At 41.8% G+C, this 22,674-nt stretch overlaps 1 protein-coding gene across 1 annotated transcript in view; it reads left to right on the top strand.

Annotated features, from left to right (window-relative positions):
* FKBP5 (FKBP prolyl isomerase 5) overlaps positions 1-20,739 on the top strand; it is a 113,668-nt gene extending 92,929 nt beyond the window's left edge. The window contains exons 7-11 of the mRNA XM_030802745.1: positions 3,040-3,130; positions 7,046-7,129; positions 14,103-14,288; positions 17,102-17,341; positions 18,401-20,739. Of these exons, the coding sequence (XP_030658605.1) occupies positions 3,040-3,130; positions 7,046-7,129; positions 14,103-14,288; positions 17,102-17,341; positions 18,401-18,508 (709 nt within the window). The 3' untranslated portion in view covers positions 18,509-20,739. The remainder of the gene's footprint in view (positions 1-3,039; positions 3,131-7,045; positions 7,130-14,102; positions 14,289-17,101; positions 17,342-18,400) is intronic.
* Positions 20,740-22,674: the final 1,935 nt, after the last annotated feature.

Below are 22,674 nucleotides of genomic sequence, written 5' to 3'. Positions count from 1 at the left end.
TCAAGCTCCTGGGTAGCTGGGACTACAGGTGTGCTCCATCCTGCCTGGCTAATTTTTTTCATTTTGTAGAAACAGGGTGTTACTATGTTGTCTAGGCTGGTCTCAAACTCCTGGGCTCAAGCAGTCCTCCAGCCTCAGCCTCCCAAAGTGCTTGGGATTACAGGTGTGAGCCACCACGCCTGGCCTAGAATGTCTTCATAATAAGAAAGTCATAAAACATTTCCAGACAATCCATTTTTCTTTCTCCTCATCGGGATAATATCTTCCCTTTGTATTGTTTTAAATACTGAGACTAATAAATCTTTTTTGTTTTAGGTAAAGTGTATATAGTTTTAACTTTTTTTTCCTTCCTTATGTTTCTGTCACGCATGAACCCCAAACAAAAACACAGGCTATTGGTCGGGCGTGGTGGCTCACACCTGTAATCCCAGCACTTTGGGAGGCCAAGGCGGGAGGATCACTTGAGGTCAGGAGTTCGTGACCAGCCTGGCCAACATGGTGAAACCCCGTCTCTACTAAAAATACAAAAATTAGCTGGGCATGGTGGTGCATGCCTGTAATTCCAGCTACTCGGGAGGCTGAAGCAGGAGAATCACTTGAACCCAGGAGGCGGAGGTTGCAGTGAGCTATCTGCCACTGCACGATGCCTGGGGTGTCAAAGTGAAACTCAAAAATAAAAAACAGGCTACCAAGAGCCATAGTGTCTAGTTATGCGGCAGTATGAGTCAGAAAAAAACTTATTTTCTGGGGACACACAGGGTCTGAATTTAAACCCTGGCTCTACCACTGCCTCTTTGTGTGACTTCTCAGGAAGCACTCTGTTTCTTTATCTGTAAAAAAGGGAGCAATTGATAAGAGCTTGTAGTCCAAGTGTTTCTTATGTGCACATTAAGGCTTAATGGTCATTAATAGTCATTATTTGTATCTCTATTCTCTGGAGGAAACTCTTAATTCAAGGACATTAACACTGAATCCCTTCTGTTACTGTAGTCTAGATTATCTTTTGGTTAGGTCCTGGGATTCCTCTTGTGGTGTTTTGTTTTTCAGTCAGATGAGTTGGGTGTCCTGGTTCCTTCTTCACCCAGGCTGACAACTTTCTGTGTAACATGGAAGTCAGGATAGGTGCTGCCAGAATATCTTGGCGTGGGCTTCCACCTCTGCAGGATCATGTGCGCCACACGTATCTTGACTGCGCTTCATTTTAACCTGGGAGAGATTGTAGAAATAATATTTTTCTTTAGTCTTCTTTAATCCCATCAATAATAGGACACTTGGTGCCTCCCTTGATACAGCCCCGCATTCTCCACCCACCTTCCTCTAAGGCAGATTTTCTCATCCTCAGCACTGTTGACACTTTGAGCTTGCTAATCCTTGGTCATAGGGGGCTGTCACGTGCATTGTAGAATATCTGGCAGTATTCCTGGCCTCTTCCCACCGGATACCACTAGCAACCCCATAGTTGTGACAACCCATAATATTTGTAGACATTGCCAAAGGTTTCCTGGAGGGAAGAGGAGTTAAAATCACCCTGGTTGAGATCTGCTGGTCTAAGGTAAATGCCAGATCATTTGTTGCATTTGCAACTGCTTAGCACAGGACTCCAAATATAACATGCTCTCAGAAAATATGTGCTTAGCAAGGACTCACCTACCTACCTGGGTAGTTAAGGATTTTTTTTAATTTATCAGATGGCAGAAACAAGATAGTAGACATATACATCTAAGAGCTCAAAGTAGAAAATTAGGCATCACTTCTTAAAATTGGTCACTGGTAATTATGTCCTTTTTTATGTCTTTGTGGAAGATACCCTTTGCCCCGCTCCTCATTCCTACCAGCTCTCGTATCTCTATTCCTCTTTCTGGCTCCAGCTTCCATTTTCTGTGTAACAGTGGAGGTGAGTGAGTAAGCATTTTTATTCCTGGAAAATTCAGGCAAAGGGTAAAGAAAGTGGTGCAAGCAACAAAATTTGAGTGTTCCCACTCTAGTCCCTTTGCCCCAGAGAAAACTGGAGGTATTAGATTAACTCGGTTTTGACATCTTTCAACCTGTACCTTGAAAGCTTGAGTTTACTAAGTTTTTTGTAATACCGTTTCATATATTAAAGAAGAGCTTGGCTTGCAACAAATGGGAACAGAATATATTTCAGTGAACACTTGACTAATATGCTGGGCCTTGTTCTAAACACTGGGAAACAGTTGAACCAGACAGAGCTCTGCTACAGCTCCCATTCTAGTAAATATCTGCTTCCCGAATACATTTAATTTGCTGGAGATCTTACATGATCCCAAGAAAACAAATGTATATGTCCTCAGTTTTTTTTTTTTTTCAGTAAGTTTTGGCTAAAAGGTATAGAATCCTACACTCTGATAGCTACAAGCCATAAGAATATTTCTCTAGAGGAGGTGTCAGAACTTGCTTAGGGCAGCTGTTTTTGAGTATATCATTATGTTATTTGTGTTTCTTCATGTGCTTTTAAAAAACTTAAATAGTGTAAAAACTTTTCTCTCCTGATGTGTGAGCCTTTCCCCTTCACTTATGTGACTGGAAGTGGTACTACTAGAAGTGACAGCACTTTAAAGTTAAAAGCTTATTAAAACATACTTCCCATGAGTACCACTCTAACAATTACAGTGGCTGTGTCTTCTCTGTCCTTTCTGCTGATGAAACTTAGGAGAAAATTCCTGACAGCTAAATCATGGCCATTTTATAAAAAAAAAAAAAAGCTAGATATAAAATCAAGTAGAGAAAAAGGCAGTGACATTTAAAATCCCATGAATCAAGCTGCCCCAAGGAGTACAGGTGTTGCATTACATGTGAATGTGAAGGAGAAAAGAAAACTAAACCTAGCCTGGTTTCTAAGAAAACTGTAGCAGTGAAGATACCTCACACTGTATCTTCTGGTCAACATCTGGTTTGTCTTCAGGGTCTCTGACACATGTAGCTTGCAAACGATAGCTCTGTTGATGCCTCAAAATACGAAGGAAGTGCCTGGAAATACACCAATTCTTTTAAAGTTTTATTTTTTACTCTCCATTTCAGATATGGTTTTGGAGAGACAGGGAAGCCTAAATTTGGCATTGAACCTAATGCTGAGCTTATATATGAAGTTACACTTAAGAGCTTCGAAAAGGTGAGAAAATACCCACTTCCTTAAAATTATGGTAGGTTTCTTCTCCATCCACTTCCTATAAATCAGTATCTTATCTTAGTAGGTGGTATAGATAGATGGTGTTTATTCATTATCAAGTTTGTCTCTTGCCCCCAACACCGCTGCTGAAGAATAGAACAACTGACATAGCACAGCTGATATACAACGAAGGAGCTCCGTGTTCTTATTTTGTTCCTATGTGTCAGCTTTTTTTTTTTTTTTTTTTAACTTTTTTGGGTAGAATCCAGGACTTGTTCCCTTATTTGTTCCTAGACTTGTTCTTTTTGTACTTTTTTTTCCTGGGTTGAGGACAGAAAGGTTCACGTTCTGCCAAGTGGCTCCTTGGGGGAGTGGGGTGCAGCTTTTCAAAGCTGAACGGATTGTACCCTTCACAGGAGTCACGAAGAGGCCTGCACTGTGGCTCCAAGTTGTTATCCCAACTGCAAGTCCTCGAGGGCCACTAGGCTCTGCGACCAGGGATACAAGAAAGAAACCAGCTAACCCGAAGCCTTTTTTTTTTTTTTTCATACTTCTCCAAGTAGAGAAGAGAGATAATTTGTCAGTTGCCTTGGATTCCAGAAACAGCATGCCTCCTTGAACATATTTCCATCTCAGTTTCACTCTGGAGGCTCCCAGCAGCAGCTGAACTGGACACACACAGCATATACCTGAGTTAGGTATGCTGTTGTCTTCGGCCACGTGCCCCTGGCATTTCCAAACCCTACCCTTTGTGGAGCTCAAGACTGCATTTGTGTTCCTTTTTTATTCCTACACAGTGCTACCTCCATGTTCTGTACATTAAGCTTTTTTTTTTTTTCGAGATAGGGTCTCACTCTGTCACACAGGCTGGAATACAGTGAGCGCAATCATAGCTCACTCCAGCCTCAACTTCCTGGGCTCAAGCAATCCTTTCACCTCAGCCTCCCAAGTAGCTGAGACTACAGGAACATGCCACCACACCCAGCTAATTTTATTTTTTGTAGACATGGGGTCTCACTGTGTTGCCCCAGCTGGTCTCAAACTCCTGGGCTCGAGCCATCCTCCTGCCTTGGCCTCCCAAAGTGCTGGGATTACAGGGGTGAGCCACTGTGCCTGGCCACATTAAGCACATTAATATAAATGGAAACATGACCATTTATATTTTGTTAGATTCAGAAAAGAAATCACTGTCCTGTGGGCCTGTACCTTTGGGCTAAGAAAGTGAGGGGAGGCCTGCTTTGGGATTCACCCCCAATAGTGACATTCCTAATCATACCCCTTCCACTTCTTGTTCCCCCAAACAAACATATGCTCTGGTTATGACCACTGATTGTTGTCACGTAACCTCTTCTGAAGGCCTGCTAGCTCAGCACTGATCCTCCAATGCTGTCGTCATAGCATATGGTGTTTTTCTATTGTTAAAGAGAGAGAAGATAATCTTTAGCATGTGGTTATTTAGACCTATGGCTTTACTATTTCCATTTTTATAAAGCAGCCTCTTGCCCCTTCCCTCTCATGGCCCAGTGGACATTGCTTATTTAAGAGCACTCTCCCAGTGGTGTGCCACAGCAAGCCTGTGCACTGTCATCACTCTAAGAGTATATTCATGCACTGCTGCTTGGTATATTTGAAATCACATGAAGGTATATGATGTTGTTTGGGGCAATGTGATTTAATCCTCTGCCTTGTTAAGAATAGACTAGGCCAGGCTGGGCGCTGTGGCTCACGCCTGTAATCCCAGCACTTTGGGATGCCAAGGTGGGTGGATCACATGAGGTCAGGAGTTCGAGACCAGCCTGGCCAACATGGTGAAACCCCATCTGTGCTAAAAATAGAAAAATTAGCTGGACGTGGTGGCAGGTGCCTGTAATCTCAGCTATTCGGGAGGCTGAGGCAGGCGAATCGCTTGAACCCGGGAGGTGGAGGTTGCCGTGAGCCGAGATCGCGCCACTGCACTCCAGCCTGGGAGACAGAGCAAGACTCCATCTCAAAAAAAAAAAAAAAAAAAAAAAAAAAAAATATATATATATATATATATATATATAATACATACTTATATTCCAGGCATGGTGGCTCACACCTATAATCCCAGCACTTTGGGAGGCCGAGGCAGGATTACTTGAGCTGAGGAGTTCAAAACCAGCTTGGGCAACATAATGAGACCCCCTCTCTGCAAAAAGATTTAAAATTTTCCTGGGTGTGGTAGCACGTTCCTGTAGTCCCAGCTACTCAGGAGGCCAAGATAGGAGGATGGCGAGCCCAGGAGTTTGAGACCAGCCTGAGCAACATAGTGAGACCCCGTCTCTACCAAAAAAAAAAAAAAAAGTTAGCTGGACATGGTGGCACATGCCTGTGGTCCCAACTACTCGGGAGGCTGAGGCAGGAGGATGGCTTGAGCCTGGGAAATCTAGGCTACAGTGAGCCGTGATCACGCCACTGCACTCCAGCCTGGATGACAGAGCAAGATCCTGTCTCAAAAAAAGAAAAAATAAAAAAAAAAATTCCATAAAGACTGAAGCCAACCTAAGAAATACAGAGACTTATTAACTAGGTGTTCTTTGTTTTTGTTTTTTGGGTGCTAAAACCTGGAATTGAACTATAACTAGGTTTTTGAGTAATTGAGCTGCATTATTAGGAAGCAGAAGTACGAGTTGCCAGAAAGATGAGTAACCCTTTCATTATTCACTTTTAAAAAGTAGAGGATAGTCGCTGGGCGCGGTGGCTTATGCCTGTAATCACAGCACTTTAGGAGGCTGTGAGGTGGGTGGATCACCTGAGGTTGGGAGTTTGAGACCAGCCTGACCAACATGGAGAAACCCCATCTCAACTAAAAATACAAAAAATTAGCTGGGCATGGTGGTGCATGCCTGTAATCCCAGCTACTCCGGAGGCTGAGGCAGGAGAATCACTTGAACCCGGAAGGCAGAGGTTGCAGTGAGCCAGGATCACACCATTGCACTCCAGCCTGGACAACAAGAGCGAAACTCCGTCTCAAAAAATAATAATAATAATAATAATAATAAAAGTAGAGGATAGCAGGGGCTGTGATACCAGGAACACACACTCGTTATCTTTTGAATAGAGAGAATTTTAGTTACCCATTTAAACTTCATAATTTATATGCAGTAAATAGCACTCACCACACCCACTGTCACTTTTCCTAAAGGCTCCCAAATTGTTCTCTTGACTCTATGATCCTTCTAAATCCAGCTTTTAAATGGCAAGTGCAGTTATTTCTGGATTTGTATCTGTAATGGTGGAAGTAATAATACACACAATACAAGCTAGCAGATGATAATGAAGTCATTTATTTATGGCTCTAAAGTGATATTTTTGCATGAGCTTTACTCCCAGTTATGTTTTGCTTGAAGTCCCCCCAGTATACATCTGCAAGTTGATACAATTTAGCAGTATTATTAGTATATCTGGTTGTTTTAGAGTGGCGAGACAACCTGACCCAGAATTTTGAAAATTCTGTATGAATATACAAACTACAACTTGACTACAGTCATGTTCCCATTTTAGAGTTGAAAAACAGGCTTGAGAGAAACAGCCTAGTGGAGAGGTTTGCAGAGGGAGATAAGGCATGGCCTTAACTTTGTGTGGCTTCACCTTATATTTCTAAAGATTCACCTTGTAGCAGTGCTTACCAGAGTATGTTCCTTACTGTGTTTTTTCGGCTCCTCTCTCTTGAGCAACATTGTTCAAGCTGCAACTTGGTCATGATGGAAAGTGAGTTCTTAAAACAGTGTGAAGAAGCACTGGCCTAGCAGTAAATTGGCACTGACACACAATTTCAACAGCCAAAGTGTTTTCAGTTTGGAGCATCTTCTAGAATTAGCTGCTCTTTGTTCTAATAGGCCTCAACTGATGCTTTTCTCTCTGTTCATCTAACCATTGTCACAAATTTACACACAGGCCAAAGAATCCTGGGAGATGGATACCAAAGAAAAATTGGAGCAGGCTGCCATTGTCAAAGAGAAGGGAACCGTATACTTCAAGGTGTGTGAGTCACTATAAAATCCTTTCCATCTCAAAGAATTTATTCAAGTGTCAGTGAATTGTGCTGATATTTCCTACTCTGAATTTTATCAACACTCTGCTTGGTAAGAATAAGCTGCAATTTTTACAAATCTGTCATTTTCAATATGAAAAATGGTGAGAAAAGAATAATGTGGGAAAAAAAAAAGTACAGATTCTTCTTTTACACATTCTGCTCTAGATTGTAACCTTCCATACAGGCAGACCAGGTCTGGCATCCCCACCCACCACAGTATCACTCACTCCTAAAGCATCTTGCTTGGTACATAGTTGGCACTCAACAAGTGTTTTTGGAATGAAAAAAGAATGAATAGAATAATTGTTAGCAAAGAATGGAATTCATAGGGGTAAGTTTCACATCATTTTTCTTTCTTCCTTTTTTTTTTTTTCTTGTATGAGAGACAGGGTCTCCCTTTCTTTCCCAGGCTGGTCTCAAACTTCTAGCCTCAAGCAATCCCCCACCTCAGCTTCCCAAAGTGCTGAGATTACAGGCGTGAGCCACTGCACCCGGCCCATCTTCCTTTATACTGTCTTGATGAAGTCACTAGAGCATACGACAAAAGGAAAGAGAACATGCACAGATTTCAAAAGAAACTGACTGACAGGAGAGTATTGATTGCTTCTAACGGCCAAGATGATTCCTGCACACCTGCTTTTATGAGGAGTCTCCGGATATTCCTGTATGGTATTCATCATAGATTGCTTCTCAGAAACCCTTCTTGGAGCATCTAGGAGTGTGATACTTTCTCACTTAGATCTTAAACCTCTAGATGTAAGAAAAAAAGAAACTGCCCTTCATTCTGTTGTAATCAGTGTTCTACCCATTACTTCCCCACCCCAAATATATGCCTTCTCCATGTCAAGCAGAAAGGGCTTAGTGATGAGAATTAGAGGGAGAATGGGAGTTCTGTCAAGGTTTCTTTCGTTTTCTGCCACTGCAATACATGAACAGAAATTAGATGTTTTTCAGCAGTATAAAGCAGTGAGGCATAAGTGTACTTTAACAAATCTTTATGGGGCATCTGCTATAAGACATGCTATTAAGTTACAACCTTGTCAGTAGAGAGGAGTGGCAATGTTAATCCAAATGAAACAACTAGAGAATTATGTAAGAATATATAATCAACCCAAAATTAACACAGCCAGAGGGCACCATGTGTTTTCAGAATTTGAGCCGAGACAGTATTGGGTCATGAAATCAGTTTTGTGGAAGTGTATTGCAATATGTTATAAGGATCAGTTTTGTTGCATAAAACTTTGCTTGTGTATGAGTAAGTACTGGATTGCATATTTCCTACTGTGGGTGGTATTCAAACAAATTTAAAATCATGGGTTTAGATAACATATTTATATATTTATACTTATTTATCATTATTTACTATGTATACTAAACTCTTTTATGGATCACCAGAAAGCACTGGGGTATGATAGAATAAGCTCGGAACTGGGGAAAATGGGCTTATGGCTCTTCAAATGATTTAAAGTCATTAAAGGTCCAAAGAGGTTATATTTTCAAATGAAAAATAGGGGAGTTAGAATAGATGTTCCCCAAGTTTCCTTCCAGCCTGAATCTAAGTTTCTAAACTCTCAAGAACAAGTGTTATATTTTTTGTTTTGTTTTTAATTCTAATTGAGGTATATTGGATACTTCTAAACTATTCAAGTAAGATTCCAAGTGGGTTATTTGTATATCCAAATACATAATACACTAGAGTGAAAAATGTTTCTACAAAATTTCTTAAGATCGTGAATCCTTAACAGTATTTTCTATATTTCCGAAGTCCATAAAAATCCTTAACTATATTTTATATATTTCTCAATACTTCTAAATAGAATATTAACAGTTTGGGAAGATTTGAGGCTTTTGGCCTTTGACTAGAATTATATCGATCAGTGTAGTAAAACAGCTCAGCTATTCAGAGGCTCTAATTGGTGCTATGATACAGAATTTTGGAGAACATTATTGGTAATGAAATAATGTTATGAAGCCATGTGTCATATAGCTGTGTTCTGAATATATACAGAGAGATGGCCAGAATTAGTGATCTGTAGCAGAAAGCAATGAGTGTCTGTACAGTTACTTAACTTTGTTGCTTATCAGCATCACAACTGCAAGAGTGATACTATTATGAACCTTCTTAAAATTACCAATCTTTGGATAAAATCTGGATCAGCAGTCACACACATGGAAAAAATTATTTTTAACATGGAATTTGATAGGCAAAATCTTTCAAAACATTAGTCCACTGGGGAAAAATTAATGAAAGATTCAAAACCACTGACCTGAGACTTTTCTCCCAGAATGTCTCTGAACATTTTGTACCACTGAAAACTTCCCTGGAGGCACCTTTATAATTATAGGTAAAGGACCCCAGCAGTAGTCCTAGCTTTAGCTGTAAAACTTCAAAATGGTTAGTAGATAGTTCCTGTACATACTCCCTTCCCAACTTTCAGGGCAGGTTTCAATCTGCCATACTGCCCTCCCAGGCCTTGTCTTTCCAGGGTGTCTGACTTGGCATGTTATGCATTTGCACAGAGTCCAGATGTGTAGGTGAGAGCAGAGATGGGCTGAACTAAAGATCTGTATTTCATGCCATCTGCATATTGGAATTCTGTTTCCATTGATCTGTTGGTTTGGTTTATACCTAAATGGGTAAAGCCTCTCTCCTGAGTAGGGTTGAATTGTACTCAGCTTTTAAGTGGGAATGATTTTGCCATTAAAGATGTAAAGTCCTCATTTCAACCTCTGAATACTCAAGAGAAGAAAAATAAAGAACTCTTTATTTGGCTCTGAAAATAATTATTAAGTACAGGTAACAGCATAATATTAAGCCAGGCATTGAGCAAGCGAGTTAAACAGACACGATTTTTGCCCTCACAGCTGACAGTGTTCTGCAGGGCAGGAGCATTAACTCACACCTGGTCAGTGTTTTTCTTTTTTCTGACTTGGCAGCAGAGTGGCAAGAAGGCTAAGGACACTGAAGTGATGTGGGATTCTTGCGCCCCCTTGTGCTTCTCCTGGGAAGAAAGCATTTCTAAAACTAGTTGACGAGAATCGTTCAACCTCTAAACTCTTCAGATAAATCGGGCTTTGCTGTATTTTCACCACCCTTGCTGTTCCAAGATACCAGTAATGTGATTTAGAAACAAGCCATTTATGACTCTAAGATTTGATGGTTTAAAAAAATTCCTAAGAAGAGTCCACCTTGTCTTTTATCTCTTTCCTTTAGTGCAGAATTTTTCAACCTCAGTACTATCAACATTTGGAGTAGGATACTTCTTGATTGTGTGGGGCTGTCTTGTGCATTGTAGAATATTTAGCAGCATTCCTGGCCTCTGCCCATTAGATACCAGTAGCATCCTACCCAGTTATGACAACTAAAAATGCCTCCAGACCTGCCAGGTGTTCCCTGGGGAGCAAAATCACCCCCCCAGTTGAGAACTGCTTTAGTACCTCAGAAGAAGGGAGTACAAGACAGACTTTTTGCCCATTGGAAGTTGAAGTCTAAATAAAGTTACGTGATATATATATGCAAGAGCTTTCAAAAAAATTAAAATGCCCTATAAATGTAAAGGAACTATTAAGAAGTCTAATACCTGTTTTTTGTGTTTTGTTTTGTTTTACCATAGCCTTCTACCACTCTGATTATTCCAAACTTACTGAAATGATAAGATCTAGGTTTTTGTCTTCCCTGGCTCTTCTTTTCTTTCCCTATACAATATATTAGGAGATAATCAGAAAAGTTAATAGATGCATTAGAGATGGAGGAGGAGAAGGATGAAGAAATGAGGCATGACGGGAAATGCCTGTCCTTCCTATCTCATCTCAGTGAAACAACACCTTTCATTTCCACCCACACCTTTTTTGCTCCCAGCGATAGCAAAAGGTTTTGTTGTTGGTATTGTTTTTAGAGAGAGAGAGGGTCTTACTCTGTCACCCAGGCTGGAGTGCAGTGGCACAAGCATAGCTAACTGTAGCTTCGAACTCCTGGACTCAAGAGATCCTCCTGCCTCAGCTTCCCAAGGTGCTGGGAGTATAGGCGTGAGCCACCACACCAGTTTAGAAAAAGTTTATATTCCATACTTACATTCCTTTGATTTCAATATTTACTCAACAAACGTTTATTAAAGACCTCTTGGTGCCAAACCCTGAATATTCCAAAAGGGAGAGGACAATGCTGCCTGTCCTCAAAGACCAGCAAGAGAAAAGGCGGTGACAGAAAATGCCAACCTGAAACTGGTGAGGACTTTATTATTTTTTTGTAGCATCTAAAAAAGGAGTGGTAAGCCTAAGACTATGACAAAATCTAAGGATTGTCTTTGTCAGCTTGGGCTGCCACAGCAAAATACCATACACTGGGTGGCTTCAACAACAGGAATTTACTTCTGGAGACTGTAAGTCCAAGATTAAGGTGTTAGCAGGGTCAGTATCTGGGGAGGGCCTCTCCTCTGGTTCCCTGTAGCTCTCTTCTTGCTGTGTTCTCACGTGGCCTTTCCACATGCATGTGAGTGGAGAGAGGGCGGAGGGCAGCAAGCACCCGAGTTTCTTCTTATGAATGCTCTAATCCCATCATGAGGCCCCACCCTCATGACCACATCTAACCTAATTCCCTCCCCAAACACTCCATCTGCAAATATCACATAGAGGGTGAGGGCTTCAACATAGGAATTTGGGATGGGGGACACAATTCAGTCCACAGCAAATCTAATTTCCTCAAGAATTTCAGCATTTATAATAAAATGCCCTGGTTTCGTGTTCTTATGAATAACCTGTGTCACACATTTCTGAGGCAGAGAGGGTGACAGACTTTGATTTTAGTGCCAGTCTTCCCTCTCCTAAGCGAGTGACTTGGGAAGAAGGATGTTCGAGGGATGTAGCCTGGCCCTCATTCACACCCAGGCCCTCCAGCTGGAACAGATCTGCCCCATCTTCATCAGCAGAAAATCCACACCAGGTCTTCCTTTCTACAGGCAGAGCTCGTTTCTTACATCACCCACTTGACGTCTCCTGTATCACAGACGCGTCCTCTTAGATCTGCTCTATAGTTTTTCTCTTACTCAGAGTCCTTGGGTGAGGGTTGGAGTATTTGTGGGGAGACACAACTCGGCAGTGAGATGTATGCACTGCTTTGACTGTGGTAAATCCTAGTAACATGGTCTTAACGCTGTTGGTCAGGCATTGAATTTAATATCCTAATAGGTCTGGCTGCTCCTCTGCCATCTGGCAGGATGTATCATCTGTGGTTTTGAGCTTATCACCTCCTCAAAGGAGAATCCCCACTTGCACTCCTGTTTCTATTTGCGTATTCACCAGCGATCCCCCAGTGCTTTCATTCACCTTAAAATCACAGTGAACACATTGTCCCAGCCCTGGAGGGGTTTTGTTTTGTTTTGTTTTTGAGAAGGAGTCTCACTCTGTCACCCAGGCTGGAGTGCAGTGGCATGATCTTGGCTCACTGCAACCTCTGCCTCTTGGGTTCAAGCAATTCTCCTGCCTCAGCCTCCTAAGTAGCCGGGATTACAGGCATGTGCCACCCACGCCTGGCTCATTTTTGTATTTTTAGTAGAGACAGGGTTTCACCATGTTGGCCAGACTGGTCTTGAACTCCTGACCTCAGATGATCCGCCTGCCTTGGCCTCCCAAAGTGCTGGGATTACAGGTATGAGCCACTGTGCTCAGCCCCCAGCGTTTTTTATATGAGCATGCATATATATATATATATATATATATATATATATATGTATGTCATATATATGATATATAACATATAATATATAACATATATAGTATATAACATATTGTATATATAACATACATATATAAAACATAAAATTAATTGATGTGATTTTTAAAATTGTTAGAACTCTAATTCTAATCAGGTAGGCACAAAAATATGAATAGGAGAAAGATTTTTCTCACATAGCTGACAGACCTTTCTGATGTAGATTGTTTTATAGGTGTTATTTATGTTGTATGCTACTATCCAACTATTCATATTCCCATTGCCTATAGATCGGGGTCAGCAAACTACAGTTTGATGGCCAAATCTGGTCCCTGCCTGTTTTTGTAAGTACAGTTTAACTGAAACACAGCTGCACCCATTGATTCACATACTGTCTAGAGCAGCTTTTGCACTACAAATGACAAGAATTTAGTAGTTGCAACAGAGACTGGTTCAAATAAGATTGGCTGTCTTTGGAACTAGCACTTGGCAGAATGTAGTATTTGCTGTGAAGTGCTGAAAAGAAAAGTAACTTCCTCTTCATTTTTTTAGTGGCATAGTCTAAAACTGCTCACAATCCTTTTGAAAGACTAAAGAATAGGCCAGGTGTGGTGGCTCATGCCTGTAATCCCAGCACTTTGGGAGGCCAAGGCAGGTGGATCACAAGGTCAGGAGTTCAAGACCAGCCTGGCCAACATAGTGAAACCCTGTCTCTACTAAAAATACAAAAAAAAAATAGCTGGGCGTGGTGGCGGCCACCTGTAGTCCCCAGCTACTCGGGAGGCTGAGGCAGGAGAATCGCTTGAACCCGGGAGGCAGAGGTTGCAGTGAGCTGAGATCGCGCCATTGCACTTCAGCCCTGGAGACAGTGCGAGACTCTGTCTCAAAAAAAAAAAAAAAAAAAAAGACTAAAGAATATTAGCACCAAAGATCATAGCCCAGAAGCCTTGCTGTACTACACCTGCTGAGGGGACTGAAGGAAATGCTGGAGAGCAGCACTAGGCAGTGCACAGGCACTGCCCCAAACCAGCCCACAGGCCACCGAGGCCTCCAAGGGAGTGGGAAAGGTACCTGGAGAGCCATCTCCAGAAGGAAAGAAAGAAACCAGTTGTACCAGGGTTTGCTGGAGGGGTTGCTTCACTTTGAGGATTTGCTTTTCTTTTGTACCCCCTCAAGAGCCGAGTACGAGTAATGACGCTTTTTTATCCTAGGGAGGCAAATACATGCAGGCGGTGATTCAGTATGGGAAGATAGTATCCTGGTTAGAGATGGAATATGGTTTATCAGAAAAGGAATCGAAAGCTTCTGAATCATTTCTGCTTGCTGCCTTTCTGAACCTGGCCATGTGCTACCTGAAGCTTAGAGAATACACCAAAGCTGTCGAATGCTGTGACAAGGTAACGTCGTGTCTCCTGTGAGATGGACTTTAGATACTCCAGATCTTTTCTCCATCTCTGTCTTTTGCTTCCTCTCAGCCAAAGGTTGCAGGATTTTTCATTTTGCTTTGTTTTATTTATTTGAATGTTTGGGATTGTTTGTTTCTCAGTATGAATTGGGAAATTCAGCAAGATTTTTATTACAGTCAGACTTTTATGATACCTAGACTGTTTATCATAATGCATTCTGAAGAAAAGTTTTGATTAAAATTAAATAATTTTTATCCATGACCTTCCTTATAACTGTAGTATTTATATCAGAGTAGACATATAACTCCTCAGGTTCAGTTTAATAAGAGCAGATTTAACATAAGCTTGTCTGGACTTTAACAGACTGCAACTGTTCATACAAAGCATATATATATAGGTCAATTTTTATTATAATCATTTATTCATTGATATGCATAAATAATTTGAAAGGGCCACAGAGCATCAGCAGCCTTTTTGTTTTTACATTTGTCTTATTAATACTGTCTTTGGTCTTTGAGTGCTTACACACAGTACTCTATAACAGTGGCTTATCATCTGTATCGTTATGTATCGTTCTGATGTATTTATACACCAGCTAATACTATTTTAGGTATCTGGTCTCAGAGTGAACAGTGTATATTATACTGTGGGTAAAAGTAAAAACTAATCATTGGATGTATCTTAAAGGTAGACATAAAAGGATAAGAAAAGCAAGGCAACTATTTTGTACATTCTTTGTGAGATTATTTTTGAATTTTGTGGATCAGTGTTTCCTATTGCATCCTCTGTCCCAAGACCAGTTATTAATTTTATACCTATTTTTTCGTTTTTTTCATACAGAATGGGGAGAGAGAGAGAGAGAGAGAGAGTGTGTGTGTGTGTGTGTGTGTGTGTGTGTGTGTGTGTGTGTGTTTCTGTTTTAGAGACAAGTTGTTGCTATTTTGCCCAGGCTGGGGTGCAGTGGCTATTAATAGGCATGAACATAATGCACTACAGCCTCAAACTCTCGGGCCCAAGCTATCCTCCCACCTCAGCCTCCTGAGTAGCTGGGACTACAAGTGCATGCCACCACACCCTGCTAATTTTTAAATTTACTTTTGTAGAGATGGGGGTCTTCCAAGGAGCTGGGATTAAAGTTGTGAGGTACCACACCCAGCACAGCCTTGACTACATTATTTTTCTGTCTTCTGTTGACAGAAGCAGTCATATAGCATGACTATTAACCCTATCTTTGGCAATAGGAAGCCTGTTCTCCTTATTTTCCTCTTTTTTTTTTTTGGAGATGGAGTCTTTCTCTGTTACCCAGGCTGGAGTACAATGGCACAATCTTGGCTGACTCTAACCTCTACCTCCCGAGTTCAAGCGATTCTCCTGCCTCAGCCTCCCAAGTAGCTTAGACCACAGGTGCCCACCACCATGCCCGGCTAATTTTTGTATTTTTAGTAGAGACAGGGTTTCACCATGTTGGCCCGGCTGGTCTCCAACTCCTGACCTCAGGTGATCTGCCACCTCAGCTTCCCAAAGTGCTGGGATTACAGGTGTGAGCCACCACACCCCAGCAATTTTCTTTTAGCTTTGTTGATTATATCTTTCTCTTTAAAGAAGGTTTTAATGTTTATGTAGTCAGATTTGTCTTCTCCTTTCTAGTTAGAAAAGACTTCCCCACACCAAGATTATAAAAATAACTGAGGCCAGGCACAGTGGTTTACACCTGTGACCTGTAACCCCAGGACTTTTGGAGGCTGAGGAGAGAGGATTGCCTGAGCCCAGGAGATAGAGGCTGCAGGGAGCTGTGATTGAGCCACTGCCCTCCAGCCTGGGTAACAGAGTGAGACCCTGCCTCAAAAAAATAATGATTAGATTTTACATATTTTAAAATAAAAAATAATTGAAACATTTTATGTTTTTATATGTAAATATGATTGATCTAGAATTTATTTTTTTGCTTACACTATGAGGTAAGAATTTAACTTTTTTTTTGGAGACAAGAGTCTCACTCTGTCACCCAGGCTGGAGTGCAGTGGCACGATCTCAGCCCACTCCAACCTCCACCTCCCTGGTTCAAGCAATTCTCCTGCCTCAGCCTCCCAAGTAGCTGGGATTACAGGCGCCCGCCACCACACCCAGCTAATTTTTGTATTTTCAGTAGAGACAGGATTTCACCATGTTGGCCAGGCTGATCTCGAACTCCTTACCTCAGGTGATCCACCTGCTTCAGCCTCCCAAAGTGCTGGGATTACAGGTGTGAGCCACTGCACCCGGCCTTAATTCTTATTTTCTATGTGGATAGCTGCCGTCCTGGCCCCGTTTATTTTAAAGTTAACTCTCCACTGATTCACATTACCACCTTTGTCGTTTTCAAATGTTTTTATATGCAGACACATGACTGTTTCTGAACGATTTGTTCTGTTCCACTGAGCTGTTTGTCCACATACTAGTAACCAAACTGTCTTAATTTCAGTAGTTTTAAAGTTTGTCTTTTTCTCTGGTAGGATAAGTGCTCTTATTTTTTTTCTTTTTTCCCAATTTTTTTCAGCCATTCTTGGGCACTTATTTGTTCCAATGAACTTTAAAATGAACTTCTCAAGAGCCCCCTCTCAAATCTCCTTGGGATCTTTCTAGAAATTGCATTAAATGCAGAAAATAATTTGGGTAGTAAATTTTGATCAGTAGTATGTAATTATCTTGAGCCCCATTTTTTTAAATACACTTTTTCCATCTCCTTTGGCAAGAGAACTTTGGTAAGCTGTTTACTGAATTTATTAAAATTCATCCTTTCTAAAATATAGACCATCTATTCCTAGGCCCTTGGACTGGACAGTGCCAATGAGAAAGGCTTGTATAGGAGGGGTGAAGCCCAGCTGCTCATGAATGAGTTTGAGTCAGCCAAGGGTGACTTTGAGAAAGTGCTGGAAGTAAACCCCCAGAATAAGGCTGCAAGACTGCAGATCTCCATGTGCCAGAAAAAGGCCAAGGAGCACAACGAGCGGGACCGCAGGATATACGCCAACATGTTCAAGAAGTTTGCAGAGCAGGATGCCAAGGTGTGTGCAGAGCCCGCTGACTGCAGGTGGATCAAGAGCCTGGCCATGCCCCTTTGATTTTAGGGGACAGGAACAGTTAAATAACCCAAGAGGCTCAAGAGTAGGGAAAGCGATTTCCAATCTGATCTGAGGCTGCTTTGGATCCAGAGGTCGAGTAGGGCAGTTCCAGTCACCAAAGGCACACGTCGTGAGAGATGAGAAAACTAAATTCCCTTCAGATGTATTAGATTGGTTCAAAAGTAGTTGTGGTTTTTACCATGACTTTCAATGGCAAAAACAGCAATTTTGCACCAACTCCCCCTGCTCCCCGCCGCCCCCCCCCCGCCCCTGCCCAAGTTAGAGTCTCACTCTGTCACCCAGACTGTAATGCAGTCGTGCTAACATGGCTCACTGCAGCCTCGACTTCTCTGGTTCAAGTGATCCTCCCACCTCGGCCTCCTGAGTAGCTGGGACAAGCACACCACCACACTGGGCTAATTTTTTTAAATTTTTTGTAAAGATAGGGTTTCACTTTGTTGTCCAGGCTGGTCTCGAACCCCTGGCTTCAAGGGATCCTCCTGCTTTGGTCTCCCAAAGTGCTGGGGTTATAGACATGAGCCACCATGCCCAGCCCTTTTGTCATTTTTGAAAAATTGTAAACCCATCAGGATTTTTTTTTCAAGTAAGACTTCTGATTTTCCCAGGAAATGGGATGTTATAGGAGCCCTATCATCACACCTGTTACCTTGAGGGTCGGCAGCCAGCCTGGCAAATGTGGCAGGAGAGGTCTGTCTGGAGAGAGGGCGACCTCCCCACAGCATAGTTGGCACTCTGGCCCTGTCCCCAGTCTCCAGGAATGCCCAGACTTCAGTATCCCACAGCTGTCCCATGTGTCAACCAAAGAAAGGTGAAGCTCCCACTCTAACTATTGGTAGCACAGCGCTGACCTACCCAGCTAGATATCCTAGAGAAAATCATTGCAGTACCTCGTGTTTGGGACCTGATACACAGTCTGGAGGAGCCAGGAATGATTTCACTTCTTTTTTCTCTGACCTTCTTGATTGCTTATTTCTTCCTTAGGAAGAGGCCAATAAAGCAATGAGCAAGAAGACTTCAGAAGGGGTCACTAACGAAAAAGGAACAGACAGTCAAGCAATGGAAGAAGAGAAACCTGAGGGCCACGTATGACGCCACGCCAAGGAGGGAAGAGTCCCAGTGAACTCGGCCCCTCCTCAATGGGCTTTCCCCCAACTCAGGACGGAACAGTGTTTAATGTAAAGTTTGTTATAGTCTATGTGATTCTGGAAGCAAATGGCAAAACCAGTAGCTTCCCAAAAACAGCCCCCCTGCTGCTGCCCGGAGGGTTCACTAAGGGGTGGCACGGGACCACTCCAGGTGGAACAAACAGAAATGACTGTGGTGTGGAGGGAGTGAGCCAGCAGCTCAAGTCCAGCTCATTTCAGTTTCTATCAACCTTCAGTATCCAATTCAGGGTCCCTTGAGATCATCCTAACAATGTGGGGCTGTTAGATTTTACCTTTGAACTTTAATAGCACTGCAGAAACCTTTAAAAAAAAAGATGCTTCATGAATTTCTCTTTTCCTGCAGTTGGGTAGGGTAGGGGAAGGAGGATGAGCTTTTGTTTTTTAAATGACTGAAGTGCTATAAATGTAGTCTGTTGCATTTTTAACCAACAGAACCCACAGTAGAGGGGTCTCATGTCTCCCCAGTTCCACAGCAGTGTCACAGACGTGAAAGCCAGAACCTCAGAGGCCACTTGCTTGCTGACTTAGCCACCTCCCAAAGTCCCCCTCCTCAGCCAGCCTCCTTGTGAGAGTGGCTTTCTACCACACACAGCCTGTCCCTGGGGGAGTAATTCTGTCATTCCTAAAACACCCTTCAGCAATGATAATGAGCAGATGAGAGTTTCTGGATTAGCTTTTCCTATTTTCGATGAAGTTCTGAGATACTGAAATGTGAAAAGAGCAATCAGAATTGTGCTTTTTCTCCCCTCCTCTATTCCTTTTAGGAAATAATATTCAATACACAGTACTTCCTCCCAGCATTGCTACTGTTCAGCTTCTTCTTTCATTGTAATCCTTGCTATTAAGAATTTAAGACTTGTTCTTACAATATTTTTGACCTGGGGTGGATCTATTTACATAGCCATTTAGGATCCATGCAGCTTTGTCTTTTTAAGATTATTGGCTCATAAGCATATGTACACTGGTTTATGGAACTTTATTTACACTTCTCTATCATGCAAAAAAATTTTGACTTTTTAGTACTAAGCTTAATTTTTAAAAACAATCTGTAGGGTTGACAAATAAATAGTTGCTCTTCTATGTTAGGGGTTTCATCTGCAGGTTTGACACGCAGTTGCTCGCTTTTCCTGCCCTGTCAAGCTTCTCTGTTCTGGCGTGAGTTGTGAAAGAGTTTCCATGCCGGTACACAGCCAGTAGCCTAAATCTCCAGTACTTGAGCTGACCATTGAACTAGGGCAAGTCTTGAAATAAATGTGTACATGTAGTTGAATTTCAGTCCTTACGGGTAAACAGATTGAGCATGGCTCTCTATTCCCTCAGCCTAAGAAACACTCATGGGAATGCATTTGGCAACCCAAGGAACCATTTGCTTAAACCTGGAACATCTCACTTTTTTAAATCCTAAAAAACACTGGCAGTTATATTTTAAATTAGTTTTTATTTTTATGGTGGTTTTATCAAAAGACTTTTATTATTAGATTAGGACCCCCTTAAAACCTAAAAATCAAGTTATTTCCTTTTATACTTTTCTTCTCCATGGAACAAATGGAATCCATTTGTGAGATTTTTCCTTTAATGATAACTAAAATCCCTCTAATTTCTCTTTTATGCTTTTGTCTTTTTTATGAAATATTTCTTTTAAAAGCCCCAAATCTCACCTACGAAATATGAAAAGCAAAAGCTGATTTTGCTTACTTGCTCAACTGTTGGGAAAGCTCTGTAGAGCATGGTTCCAGTAAGGCCAGGATTGAAATTTGGTATTAAAAAAGCCACCTAGCTTTTTGCAAATAATAAACAAGAAAGCTATTCCAAGACTCAGATGATGCCAGCTGTCTCCCATGTGTGTATGATGGTTCACGGGGGGAACTGGCAAGAGTGTGTGTGGGGAGGGGAAGGGTGTGTGAGTGGTTCTGAGCAAATAACTACAGGGTGCCCATTACCACTCAAGAAGACACTTCGCGTATTCTTGTATCAAATTCAATCATCTTAAACAATTTGTGTAGAGGTCCACAGACATCTTTCAACCACCTTTTAGGCTGCATATGGATTGCCAAGTCAGCATATGATGAATTAAAGATATTGTTTTTTAAAAAAAAATCATTTAGATGCACTTTTTTGTGTGTTCTTTAAATAAATCCAGAAAAACAAATGTGACTTCCCATTGTTTTTGGTTTTGCTTAAGTGATTTTCAGGGAAAGCTGTATTGGTTAAAAAACCATGGTGGGGGCCAACTTGAAGAAAGTAGACATCAGAGAGGTCAGGCACAGTGGCTCATGCCTGTAATCCCAGCACTTTGGGAGGCTGAGGCAGGTGCATCACCTGAGGTCAGGAGTTTGAGACCAGCCTGGCCAATGTGGTAAAACCCCGTCTCTACTAAAAATACAAAAATTAGCCAGGTGTGGTGGTGCACACCTGTAATCCCAGCTACTTGGGAGGCTGAGGCAAGAGAATCACTTGAACCTGGGAAGTGGAAGTTGCAGTGAGCCAAGATTGTGCCACTGCACTCTGGCCTGGGTGACAGAGTGAGACTTGGTCTCAAAAAAAAAAAAAAAAAAAAAATCAGAAACTCGGCAATGGACAGTATCGTCCTACACTTTGCTCTAAGGTGCACCTGAAACCAACATTGGGGTGAAAGTGGCAGAACAATGCATCATTGCTAAAAAGAACCAAGTAATCGGAAAAATAAAAGGGTTTTGTTTTTTCATTAGCCAGTGGATATTTCACCTTTTTAAGCTGATTTTAAGGTAGGCTCAATTTGCAAAATAAAATTTAATTGTGCCCTTTAATATATGAAACATAAGTAAGCATATCTCAGGTGGTGTTCCGTATTGAGCATGCATTTTCTTTCAAGTAGCATATATCATCAGTACTCATCATCACAGACTCTCAAAGCCTAAGGAGATGTCACATATACTGCAAATCCTCATTTTCACACTGCAAAAGAAGGTGGCATGGTGCTGGAAAGGTACTTAGTAGGACCTCTGAGGTCTACAGACAGGTTGATGCAGGTTCTACGCACCCTTTATTCCCTCCAAATTCTTGGCTTCATCTCTGGATTTGAATTATATTTCTCCCTCCTTCCTGTTAAATTATTTGGTAATGAAATAAATTCCTAGCTAGGTGCGGTGGCTTATGCTTATAACCCCAGCACTTTGGGAGGCCGAGGTGGGCAGGTCGCTTGAGCCCAGGAGTTCGAGACCAGCATGAGCAACATGGCAAGACCCTGTCTCTACAAAAAGTACAAAAATTAGACATGGTGGTATGCACCTTTAGGCCCAGTTACAGGCTGAGATGGGAGGATCACTTGAGCCCTGAGAAGTTGAGGCTGCAGTGAGCCATGATCATGCCACTGCACTCCAGCCTGGGTGACAGAGCAAGACCCTATCTCAACCATAATAAATTCCCTTTATTTGCATGCGTTTTTTTTTCTAAGAAAATAATGATCACCCTAGGGATCTTGAGGATGAGCCAGAGAAGATTCCTGGCTGTAAATGTGTGATCTCAGTAATTCAGAGGCAGCTTGCACAACCTCCAAAACATGAGGACTGCCAGTGAAGGGCTTTGTCTATACTTACTTGGCCTTAGCAGCACACTGAACTCCGCTTTTAGTATGGTGCATGTGAACCCTGTATTCTCTGGGGCTGGAGACTATCTCCAATATTGGTGACAAAACACATTGAATTTGAGCCAGTTAGTCAAAATCCTGAATTCCCCAACCCAGCTGTATATTTTTTCCATCAGCTGGCTACTTACGCATTTGAATGACAATGACTGACAAAAGGACATAAAAGGACATTCTCTGATGGCTTGAAAAGTTTCAGTAGACCTTCAGTACTTCCCTTCAGATTTTTCCCTACTATGTGGAGATTTCTGTGGGAGGAGAAGGCACTATCTGTAATTGCCCAGAATCTCCACGTGTGACCTTATAATACATGGCAAGAAAGAGACATGGTTAAATACAACTCTTAAGATTTTTGACAGCATCTTGTTTGGGTAACTGCAGCCTATAGTTAGAAAAATTCAAGCACGGTTTATAAGGCAGGGATTCTTTGTCTTCTAAAGATGAGGGAACCTTGGAGAATCAAGAAT

The sequence above is a fragment of the Nomascus leucogenys genome, chromosome 22a, assembly GCF_006542625.1.
Source record: "Nomascus leucogenys isolate Asia chromosome 22a, Asia_NLE_v1, whole genome shotgun sequence".
Taxonomy (NCBI): Eukaryota; Metazoa; Chordata; class Mammalia; order Primates; family Hylobatidae; genus Nomascus; species Nomascus leucogenys.
Note: the sequence above shows the minus strand (reverse complement) of the source record. Positions and strands in the feature narration are given on the sequence as shown.